The sequence below is a fragment of the Bombina bombina genome, chromosome 4, assembly GCF_027579735.1.
Source record: "Bombina bombina isolate aBomBom1 chromosome 4, aBomBom1.pri, whole genome shotgun sequence".
Lineage (NCBI taxonomy): Eukaryota > Metazoa > Chordata > Amphibia > Anura > Bombinatoridae > Bombina > Bombina bombina.
The window spans coordinates 83,675,174-83,687,909 of record NC_069502.1 but is presented as its reverse complement, the minus strand read 5'-3'; the positions used below and the strand labels follow the sequence as shown (position 1 = coordinate 83,687,909).

At 36.9% G+C, this 12,736-nt stretch overlaps 1 protein-coding gene across 1 annotated transcript in view; it reads left to right on the top strand.

Moving 5' to 3' along the window:
* INTS9 (integrator complex subunit 9) overlaps positions 1-12,736 on the top strand; it is a 271,893-nt gene that overhangs the window by 240,241 nt on the left and 18,916 nt on the right. The window contains exons 12-14 of the mRNA XM_053711080.1: positions 882-1,049; positions 5,196-5,294; positions 6,029-6,166. Of these exons, the coding sequence (XP_053567055.1) occupies positions 882-1,049; positions 5,196-5,294; positions 6,029-6,166 (405 nt within the window). The remainder of the gene's footprint in view (positions 1-881; positions 1,050-5,195; positions 5,295-6,028; positions 6,167-12,736) is intronic.

Below are 12,736 nucleotides of genomic sequence, written 5' to 3'. Positions count from 1 at the left end.
TCAGAAATGAGTAATCCGGCTTCCTCCAATCACGGCTTTCCCCCCCGGGGGAATCTTGGCCTGATGCAACGCTGTGTTTGGAGGAAGCCGGATTCGTCATTTTGGACCCGCGGAGGAAGTGCTAGAGCGGCTGCCAGGATTAAAAGGTACGTTTTTGAATAAAACAAGTGAAATGTCAATTTTGATGAATTAAAGTGCCCTTGTTTTTAATAGGATTTTTAAAAACTGGGCACTAATTCATCAAAATTTACCATCACTTTAACAGCTTTGCTGTGGTGCTCTTTGCCTGATATTCCCAACAGTAATTTATGATGATCCGTGGACTCACCGTGTCAAGAAATAAATAAATTTATCAGGTAAGCATAAATTTTTGTTTTTAACAGGAATGGGAAAGCCCACAATTTTCAGAGTTAAATCATAGGACGAGACAAAGTAAAGTATATTGCATGGTGTTTATTTATGTATTAACACATTTCCAATTTATTTCTTTTATCACATTTGCTTCGTTCTCTTGGTATTCTTTGTTGAAGGATCAGCGATGCACTACTGGGAGCTAGTGGAACACATTGGACAAGCCAATATCAAGAGGCATATATGTGCAGCCACCAATGAGCAGCTAGCTCCCAGCTGCTCCTGAGCCTACCTATGTATGCTTTTCAACAAAGGATACCAATAGAACAAAGCAAATTAGATAATAGGAGTAAATTGGAAAGTTGTTTAAAATGGTATGCTCTATCTTAATCATTGATATCCCTTTACGGTTAAGATGGCTAATTTGTTCTCTAACACATATTCTGTGATCAGAACTATGGATAAAATGTGTCTTGAAGCCGTAATAATAGCTGTTGTTGTATAAAGCATGTGATTTGTTTTCTCTTTAGCCAATCCATGTAGTATGCCCAGAGCAGTATACTCAGCCTCCAGCTTCCCAGTCTCATCGATCTGACCTGATGATAGACTGTCAGCCTCCCCCCATGTCCTACCGCAGAGCAGAAGTGCTTACCTTGCCTTTTAAGAGACGTTATGAGAAAATCGAAATTATGCCAGAGGTAAGTCACTGAGCCAGCCAGGAAATGATTGGTTCTGATGTAAACATTAGAAGGAAAAAGGAAGTCACATTATCGATGACATGATCATGTGATTCCAATGCTAATATCAGATCCTGGGGGACCTGTGATGCAAGGCACGTCCCCCCAGGTGAACTTTGTCGAAGCAGGAGGGTGCAGGACACCAAAAAAAGGTAGGATGTTCCATTCTGTCCTAATGGCGTTAAGTGATTAAAGCAGGTTTAGGTATCCTATAGAGGTTGGTACGGATGAGAAAATTATAATTTAAATACAGGGAAGTCATAATTACTTGGATATTTTATTAAACAAATTGCATATAATTTTTTTGTCTTTTTAATCTAAAAATAAAAATCAGATGCAATTACCTTTACTTTTGCATTACCAATTTAATAAGCCCACCCGCCACAGTTAGAGTGAAAATTGTATCCAGTTTTAACACCTGTTCTGATTTTTATGCCATGTCCTGTTTGTTTTATTTTCTCATTCTCAGGACCTGTTGGATAAATAAGGATTATAAGTGATGTCGTATAAATACAGATTATATTATCATAAATTTAATCCAACCACATATACCAGAATTTTTTGTTCTTAATTGTGTTCTTCTTTAGTTTTTACAGAAATAAAGCAGTAGTTGGTAATTGACAAGTTTCTTCTGCCCTGGGATTTTTTCAATGGTAAAATGAAAAGTTGTAACTTGCTGACAAAGTTTTCAGCAGAAACCAGATAAATCTCTTAGGTTGTCGTCTTAAACGTCTGTAATGCAAATAGCATTTCTAATGTTAAACGTCTCATTTTACGACTGTACATGCTGATCTTGCAAGAACTGAAAGGACTTAGTTATGATAAAGGTACTGCTGAGATTGACATGATGTAAAGTAGCTACTAAAATACACCTCTCTATGTAAAGCACTGGTGATCTCTGAGATATAACACTTTAAAATGACCCCCCCAAAAAAAAAAATATTGTGATTCATATAGAACATTCAATTTTAAAGAATTTTCCATTGTACTTCTATGATCAAATTGTCCAGCATGTTAATGTTAGAAGGAGGCCGGGATATGATGTAACAATCCCATAGTCAAAGCCAATTACTAATCGATATCTGATGTCTCCATACGGTCTTAGTATTTATTAACAGATGCACTGACTATTCTAGCGAATCACTTTAGAGAGATTTAATATAATATGAGACTGTTATAGGATATCCGGATAAGAATTGCTTGATGCCATGACATTTGTATCGTTATTTATAGAGTAATTATACTTCTCCTGGATATCAAGGATATTCAACCTTGAACCTTAGAAGTTCGCAATTTTGTTACTAAACCTTACCTCTATAAGACAGCTGCACAAGCAGCAATAATAGTTTGATACAGTACAAATGTTGTGATATTTGTATCTTTATTTATTCATCTTGAACCTCAGAAGCTTGCAACTTTATTACTAAATATTACCTCCGCAATACAGCTGCACTAGCAGCAACAATATTTAAAGACACAGAACATATGTAAATATTCGATATATGATATTCCCATATTTGTGGATCTAGATTCATCATAGACCACATAGTGCAAATATATATATACCTATTTTAGTGAATTATTGCACTGTGATATATAATTGAGGTAATCGAACTAGACCAATTCAAGTCATCATTAAACTTATGGGGCAGTTTGGATTTATATTCCGCTTGATATTGTAAATTATCCGAGGTTCATTGGAGGGAGAGATTAGTGTGAATTTCCCCATATGCTCATGACTTACTCTTCATAACATTGAATATCTGTCACTTTTTCATTACTCAAGCACCTTAGAAATGTACTAGACGCAGCTATTAATACCATCACAACGATATAAACTTCAATACATCAAGGTGAAATACATGATTTAATCATTTCAGTGACTAGCTAAGTGCTCCATATAATTGGGCTTATCCAATATACATAACGTTACTACTCACTTAGCTGAGAACAGACATATATCTGTACGATTAAATCCACGTTACTCAGTGCACTGAGGTCATTTCATCTGGAATATTAGGAATCTTTTTCTCCCATATGGGAGTGTTATCTCAGGCCTATCCTCTATTAGGATATGTAGCTGCAAACCTTACCTTTAATCTTACATACAGTTTCCACCATTAATACAGGCAGCAACTTATGCTTAGCAGGAGCTTTTGAACCAGGAGACTCATATTATATTGTTGCAATCATTTTATTCTCTTTTTTTTTCCACCCATTTTAATATACTTAATAAAGGTTATTGTTTTTATTTTATTTTTTTCCAATTCACGTTGACACACCTCCAATCTGAAGGGTTGAGTGCTTATAATGGTATCCTGTCCAGCTTCCTTGCTGGGAATGTAAATAAATTACCTATCGTTGATACACAGCACCTACAAACACTAAACAAATTAATTATTCAGAGTACAAGTTTGTTATTATTTCCCTTCCCTAAATATAAGAGCAGTGCTATTGGTCTCAATTACTACATTAAGCAGAAGCTCACTAGTGAATTAGGTCTGTGGTACAAGAAACATATCTTGTTTGGTGCTTTATTAAAGGGACACTGAACCCACATTTTTTTTCTTTCATGGTTCAGATAGAGCATGCAATTTTAAGCAACTTTCTCATTTACTCCTATTATCACATTTTCTTCATTCTTTTGGTATCTTTATTTGAAAAGCAAGAATGTAAGTTTAGCTGCCGGCCCATTTCTGGTGAACAACCTGGGTTGTTCTTGCTGATTGGTGGATACATTCACCCACCAATAAACAAGTGTTGTCCAGTGTTCTGAACCAAAAACATAGCTTAGATTCCTTCTTTTTCAAATAAAGATAGCAAGAGAACAATGAAAAATTGATAATAGGAGTAAATTAGAAAGTTGCTTAAAATTGTATGCTCTATCGGAATCACTAAAGAAAATTTTTGGGTTCAGTGTCCCTTTAAATCTGTTGTCAAAATAAATGGCGTTCTTTGTTGGAAAGAGGTGGGATGTATAGATTGTTTAGTAATAAATAGTGTTTAGTTAGAATGCTGCATGCTCTGAGATGCACACATGATGCTGCACTTCATCAGACAGGCTTTGTACTGACCTCCTTTTGTGTACATAGTAGACACGTCAATCCCACTGAATTGCATCCATGATCACTGGAATGGGAAATGATAGTGATGTTGTTTTTATGTTAAACAACTTGATAGAGGTAGCATGGTATTATGAGGTATATTAGACCAAGCAAAAATCATTCTTGTTGTGATCTCAGTTTAGCAATTTACCCATTACATTTTAAAAATGGGATTAAACAGATAGAGCATGCAACTGTAAACAACTTTCTAATTTATCTTTATCTTCAAATTTGCTTTCTTCTCTTGGTATTCTTTGTTGAAAGCTAAACCTAGATAGAATCATAAACCGAGTTCTAAGCTGTGCATTTTGACAGTTTTTCTCAGACTTTGCTAGTTCACGTGTGTCCAATAGATAACATTGTGCTCACTCCCATGTAGTTATTTATGAGTCGGCACTGATTGGCTAAAGGCAAGTCTGTCAAAAGAACTGAGATAAGGGGGCAGTCTGCAGAAGCTTAGATACAAGGTTATCACAGAGGTAAAAAGTGTATTAATATAACTGTTGGTTATGCAATACTGGGGAATGGGTAATAAAGGGATTATCTATCTTTTTAAACAATAAACCATTTCAAGAAGACTGTCCCTTTAAAGTCTGCTCAGGGGCTGCAATGCATGGTCAGTCAGCCAATCAGAAGCAATATGCACATAACAGTCAATTACGAGCCATTCAGGAGCCGCAATAACCCCCTCCCACTTTAAACACATAATTACAGTCAAGCATTCATTTTGCAGTAGTATATCTATTTAAGACACATAATGCTATCTCTTTACATTTTCTATGTTTTATTATTTTGTGGAAAGATAGAAGTCATTGTGTAAGAAAAAGTTTAAATGTTCTGTGATCCATCATACATTTAGTTAATGTTTTCAGTGGTGGGAAGTCTTAGTAAACCAGACCTAAAAGAGAAACGCAGAAAGAAAAATGAGTGTTCCGTATATTCATGCGATTCCGTTTTGTATCATTTATTCTTCCTGCACATCTTCCTCCCTCCCTGTGTTTAGCTTGCAGAGTCACTGGTGCCCTCAGAAATTAAACCTGGCGTTTCCTTAGCAACGGTTTCAGCAGTTCTGTACACCAAAGATAACAAACATGTCCTTCAGGTAAGATTTAATGCTTGACACTGTGATGAGACGAGTGCTGTTAAAGGGACATGAAACCCAAATTTTTTCTTTCATGATTTCGGAAGAGTGTAGTTTTAAACAACTTTCTAATTTACCTCTATTATCTCATTTGCTTCATTCTTTTGATATCCTTTGCTGAAAAGCATATTCTAGATAGGCTCAGTAGCTGCTGATTAGTGGCTGCACATAGATGACTTGTGTGATTGGCTCACCCATGGGCTTTGCTATTTCTTCAACAAAGGATACCTAAACAATAAGGAAAATTAGATAATAGAAGTAAATTGGAATGTTGTTTGATATTGTATTCTCTATCTGAATCATGAAAGAAATAGTTTGGGTTTAGTGTCCCTTTAAGTCTACACTAACCAGTTAGAAGATGCCAGTTATACGATCAATGTGGGTCACTGATTTTGTTTACAAACATCACTTATCTCTAGCAGCAGAATACCAATTATATTAATACTTAGATCTTCCTATACTCACAGCTTCAATATTTACAGAGACATCATATGCATTTGGTCAGTGTTTTAGATTTACATCTGAAAAAATGACAAACTCTTTCAGGGAAACTGTAACTTATGTATTCACAGTACAGCACTAGCCTGTTCTTTAGGGACTTCATACATTGCTGTCACAATAATGTGCAGTGAATGAGCCAGGATTGTGTTTTGTAAAGAAGATGTAGTGAGTGTAAAGTTTGTTTTCTCTCCTAGCCTCCTCCAAAGGTTGTGCCGCCACCAGCCAGCAAGAAGAGGAAGAGAGCAACTGAGGAAACTCCAGAGAGCCAACCCTTCAAACCACTGCTCAGTGGCTCCATCCCTGTGGATCAGTTTGTACAGACACTAGAGAAGGTAAGCTGGGAGACTACGAATCATCAGATGGGATGTGTTTACCTGGTTGTCTGACATTCTGTGTCTTCCACTGGTCATAGGGCTATCTGAACCGAGCTTTATACCGACAACAGCTGTTCCGAAACCCAATATGTGATCTTGCTCCTGCTCATTATACACGTTATAGAAGTCCTTAAATGGAAAATGAGATTTAATACGGAAAAATGTAAGGTTCTACATTTTGGAAGTAAAAATAAGCAGGCTATGTATTTTTTAAATGGGACAAGACTTAGCCAAACACAGGAGGAAAGGGATTTGGGAGTAGTAATAGATAACAAGCTAAAGATGAGTGCACAATGCAGGGCAGCGGCTTCAAAGGCTAATAAGATACTAGCATGTATTAAAAGAGGCATTGATTCAAGGGAGGAAAGCATAATTCTGTCATTATATAAAGCCCTGGTAAGACCTCACCTTGAGTTTGGAGTGCAGTTCTGGGGACCGATTGCTAAAAAAAGATATTGCAGAACTAGAAAAAGTTCAGAGAAGGGCCACAAAGCTAATAAGGGGATTGGAGAAATTAACCTATGAGGAGAGGCTAGCCAAACTGGGTCTGTTCTCTTTAGAAAAAAGGCGCTTGAGAGGTGACATGATTACTTTATATAAATATATTCAAGGCCCATATACAGAGATGGCAGAAGCTCTTTTTATTCCAAGAAAATTGGTTCTGACAAGAGGTCATAATTTAAGGTTGGAGGAAAGGAGATTTAATCTCCTGCAACGGAAAAGTTTTTTCACTGTAAGAGCAATAAAATTGTGGAACTCATTACCAAAGGAGGTAGTGAATGCCAATACCATAGATACATTTAAAAATAGTCTGGATAAATTTCTGTATATAAACAAAATTCATGGATATGATTGCTAGTATTAAATGGGTCACATTTTAATGGGGTTATTTAAGCTTAACTGGAGCTTTTTGTAAGTATTTTAGATTTGTATAGGTTGAACTCGATGGACTTCAGTCTTTTTTCAACCTTATCTACTATGTTACTATGTAACTATGTTACTATGTTAATAAATCTATGTCAAGCCTATTTAATAGGTAAACAAATGTGCATATATACCTTAGAAAATCTCACTATTATAAAGCGTTGTTTCCCCATTGCCTAAACACACAGCAGCTGTGTCTATGCAAAGAGTCCGTGATCATCTGTGCGCCTCGTGCAAATAGCATGTGAGGTCATAAACATGAGCTCTCGCCTCTTACTTAGTGCATTATTAGGTAACAAAAGTACAGGGCAAAATGTATCAACCTTGCAGGTGGACAGGTTCGCTAATAGTGAAGCTGTCTGCCTGCAGTTGCCACTTGCGACTGCGTCACTTGGCGAAATGTAACATTGCACAAGAGGGTTCTTGTGCAATGCTGCCCCCTGCTCGAGCAGGGCATATCAGTCACCCCGAACGAGGGAGTGTCAGGTTGATTTGATCTCACCACCTCTGAGAAGCCTTTTCTGCCTCTTAAATATGTGGCAGCAGGCTTGCTCATGAAAACCTGTTCTGCTCTCCATAGCCTAATAAGTTGCTCATGCAGCTTCATAAACCTACTCTACAATAGCACAAACCTCAAAAACACTAATAAGCTACAGTAATGATTAAAGGAATAGTCTAGTCAAAATTAAACGTTCATGATTCCGATAGAGCAACTTTGTCATTTACTCCTATTATCAATTTTTTTCTTCGTTATCTTGGTATTTTTATTTGAATGTAAGCTTAGGAGCAAGCACATTTTTTGGCTCAGCACCTGGGTAGCGCTTGCTACATTTAGACACCAATCAGAAAGTGCTACCCCAATTCTGAACCAAAAAATGGACCGGCTCCTAAGCTTACCTTCTTTTGAATGCTTTTTCAAATAAAGATACCAAGAGAACAAAGGAAAATTGATAATAGGAGTAAATTAGAAAGTTGCTTATAATTGCATGCTCTGTCTGAATCATGAAAGTTTAATTTTGACTAGACTATTCCTTTAAGGTAGCCAGGGATGGAAAAATAACACTATAGTTTACTACTAACCCCGAGGGAAAAAGTTACTAATCCACTCAATGTTAAAGATAGAAAAAAAGTAAAATTACTAACTTGTCCAGAACTTGTGGAAATTGCAAGCACTGGGTATAACTAATGTTAATATCTTTTAGCAAGCTACACTGCATGTTCTAGAATACTTATATGTATTCTAATTCATTCTACAATTGGCACAAAAATATTCCCTGTATAATAGAGTATAATAGAACTGATGCCACAGCAAGGATAATACTGTTATTGGGTCAGTAGGGAACACATCTATCACAACTCTTCATCTGACATATTTCTCATTGAGTCTGTGCTGGGCTAAATGGTGAGATTATCAAAGAAGTCTCATTAATATTGTGAGGTCCTAGATTTCCGTGTCCCATCTCTGACTGCTGCCAAAGCCTTACTATGCGGAATGGTGGTATACAAATGTGTGACATCTGTTGTAACCATAATGTCATTCTGTTAAATTCCTGAAAGCCCTGAGTTGTGACATTAAAGGGACACTGAACCCAAATTTTTTCTTTCGCGATTCATATAGAGCATGCAATTTTAAGCAACTTTCTAATTTACTCATATTATCAAACTTTCTTCATTCTCTTGGTTTCTTTATTTGAAAAGCAAGAATGTTTGGCTGGCTGCTTAGATGCCTTCAAATAAAGATAGCAAGAGAACGAAGAAAAATTGATAATAGGAGTAAATTAGAAAGTTGCTTAAAATTGCATGCTCTATCTGAATCACAAAAGTAAAAATTTGGGTTCAGTGTCCCGTTAACATAGATAACACCGTGTGGTCTGTGCTATGTCATGCAAAACGAATGGTGCACATATTCTGCCAGAAGTCGTAAAAACAAATACCATGTGTGGAAACTATAAAACGGCCTGGTAGGCTGACCAGGGATGTTGTGTGTGCTGCCAGCAGTGTATTGTCCTGTTTTCACTTGTAGTAGACACCTTTATATCCATAGCCTTGACTTGTATGCTTATCACAGCTCCACAAACTGCTGGTGCACCTTTATTAAAGTGTTAAATTATTATTATTATTATTATTTTAAAATGTGCTATTTTACTCCCAGCAAAAATAATAGTAGTTCTGCATAATATATAAATGATGACCCAGACTGATTATTGGGCACTTGTCTATTCTATAATGGATGGAAGTTGCAATTTAACTAATTCCTTATATTATACTGTATGCACCAACTGATTCCCTTCGTCACTACAGAGTGATATTACAATTCGTTCCTCCACCATCATGGCTAGAGATGTATTCCCACTTATCGTATCAGAAAGCCGTGCGCATTTTACTCTGAGTCCCTGCACAGCTTTAGGATTGGGACATTTCTTTGCAATCAGTCTGTATCTAACTATTAGAGTATTTGAGGAAAGGGTCAAGTGGGAAAGAGCAGATTTTAGGGAGCAATGGAGGAAATAGAACACAATTTCAGTGTGATAATTAAAGTGACAGAAGACCAAATAAAGTTAAATACAGCCATGGAAAGCGATTTTGTATTTTTATTTTTATTTTTTTTTAAAGAAACATTCAAATGCAAAGATGAAATGTTCTGATTTGATCAAGAATGCACTTTTTGAAAATGAATAACCCTTTAAATATGTGCTTTAACGTCTACAATGGGGATTGAAGTGAAGATGAAGGGAAAGTCACGCTCAGGAGCTCCTAAGATAGTAAGCCAATCAGAACCAGCAGTTCCACAACCTGCCAATCACCAGCTGTGTCCTGCTTAGTAGCAATTTACCTATGTAACAATTTACCTATGTGTGTAATGCCTTTGTTAGTTTGTTTTTACATTTAAAGGAACCTTTAAGGGACAGTCTGCTCCAATTGTGATTGTTTAAAAAGATAGATGATCCCTTTATTACCCATTCCCCGGTTTGTTATATGTATATGTTATTTACCTCTCTGATTACCTTGCATCTAAGCCTCTGCAGACTGCCTCCTTATCTCAGAGCTGTTTACGACTTGCATTTCTTCAAAATCAGTGCGGTCTCATTTGTAACTCTACAGGAGAGAGCACAGTGTTATCTATATGGTGCAAATTAAAGGGATGGTAAGGTCAGAATTTTGATCATTCTTAAATAACAATTTATCGTAATTACAAAATAAGTCTAAATAACTGTTGCTGCACCTTTTTTGTGGTTCAGCAGCTATTCCGTTGTCAAACTATGCAAATTTCCAAACCCACCATGAGGCTAATTTGCATTAGCCAATCACGGTGGACAACCGCAGTTCTCTTTTTAGTTCTTTTCCGGGTACAGTGTGAGAAGCAGACACATGCGCTGTGTATTCCATCAAGTTAACGCATGCGCATCTGTTTGTTTTTGTTTTTCGATCGGTGACGTCAGCGTTGTTATAGACTTGTGACCGCAGTCGTTCTACGTAGCTGACAGATGCGCATCATCAACACAGGCGATCTATAGAATCCGTTTTTTTTTTATGCTATATCCAAACTAGCGTTACTTTTAGAAACCATCTTTTTATTCTTGTGAAATTAAATTAAATATGTGCGGCAAGCTTTACTGTTATAAAGATGTGGATGAAAAAAACGCACACGTTAAAAACGGCACCTTCAACAATAAAAAAATTTCTCATGAAAGGCTGTTTACAACATGTGCATAGCAGCATGAGACACGCTATAAAAAATAAATAGGTGGTTACAACTGATACGATCGTTTGCCGACAGTACAATTGATTTGCATATTGAGGACTATTGACATAGTTTTTATTTGCGCATGTGTTGATCTTCTAAGGAGAAAGAATATAATCCAGCACCAGCTACAAACCCAGGGTAGAGGGTACTCCTTTGGAGTGACTGCCACACTCACCAACAATAGAGTATAAAAAAGAACAAGGGTAACTCCTCTTGATTAGAATCCCAATTTTTATTTGAACAGGATCAGACACAGAAAGCCACAACGTTTCGGGGTCAATACCCCTTAGTCATGTGATAAACACACACACCACACCTGTTTAAATAGGCTGGGCCAGGTAATTGCTTCATCATATTAACTCTTTTAATACTTTATAATGACATTGGCCCATTGATATCACTACTATATTGACCTCTACTGGTCAAGGGTGGCATGACATGCAAATTTAAAAACAAAAATTGAAATGTAAGGAGGCCTCAAGAGAATATTTCCATACTTACATCATCCAATCAGGATGATATTACATACAGACATAGAGAAAATTCAATCATGTTCTAAAATACATATTTGCATTATAGTTCACTCTGCAAATGCTGGAAAATAATTCACAATAAACATCAACATCTTTCTAACTACACTTTAAATTCATAGTTAGACTATAGGAGCCCCCCCTTTTTTTTAGTAGCTCTTCTCTAAGTTGAAAAAAGTATATACATATGGGGGGGACAGAGAGTGATAACTCATTGTACCCCAAATTTTTTTTACTTATATATACACATAGATACACGCATCTATACATATATATAGAGAGAGCAAGCAGGGCATCAATAGAAAATAGACCAGTCAATTTCTCGGTTCATCCCCTTCGGTTCCAAGGTATCCAACTTAAAAATCCAATAGGATTCACGCTGCAATTGCTGGAAATGATCTTGTACAACAATTACTTCCTATTTGAGGATCAGTTTTACATGCAACAACAGGGAACCGCCATGGGTTCCAAGTCGCCCCTAATTATGCCAACATTTTTATGAACCTCTTTGAGGAGAGATTTGTTTTTGAACACCCGGAATATCGTCGGTGTGGCGCCACTTGGTGGCGCTACATCGATGATATTTTTGGGGTTTGGCTGGGCGACGTTGGGGCCCTGGAATCCTTTGTAGCTGACTTAAATCACTCTACCAATAATATACAGTTTAAGCTTGTGTGGAGTGAGTTCAGTATTGATTTTCTAGATGTCATTGTGATCAAACATGGTATGGGTTTTAAGACTGACCTGTTCAGAAAGGCAACTGATAGAAATAGCCTTCTTCACTATGATAGTGCTCATCCACTACCCCTTGTAAAATCTCTCCCACGAAGCCAAATGCTTCGGGTTAAAAGGATTGTGGATGATCCTGATAAATCTATGACTAGACTGTCTGAGATGGGGGAAAAATTTATTCAAAGAGGCTATCCAGCGAAACTGGTACAGGATACCATACAGACAGTGGCTGTGATTGATAGAGACATGCTATTTAAAACCAAATCCTCTCATGATAAGGAAAAGAGGTTGGTTTTTGTCTCTAGCTATTGCAGACAAAGTCAGCAAATCACTCAAATTATTCGTAAACATTGGGCTATTCTACAAAACTGTATACCTAATGTTGAGGAGTTCTGCCATTACCCAATGCCAGCATATAAACGTAATAAGAGTCTGAAGGATTCACTTGTTAAGGCTGATGTGGGCCCTGGCAGATCTCCTCAACAGGGATACATTACAAAAAAGAATTTGGGCTGTTTTCCCTGTTTGGGTTGTGTAAACTGTGGTTCCATCATTAGAAGCCCACACTTTGTACACCCTCAAACTGGGTATAAATTC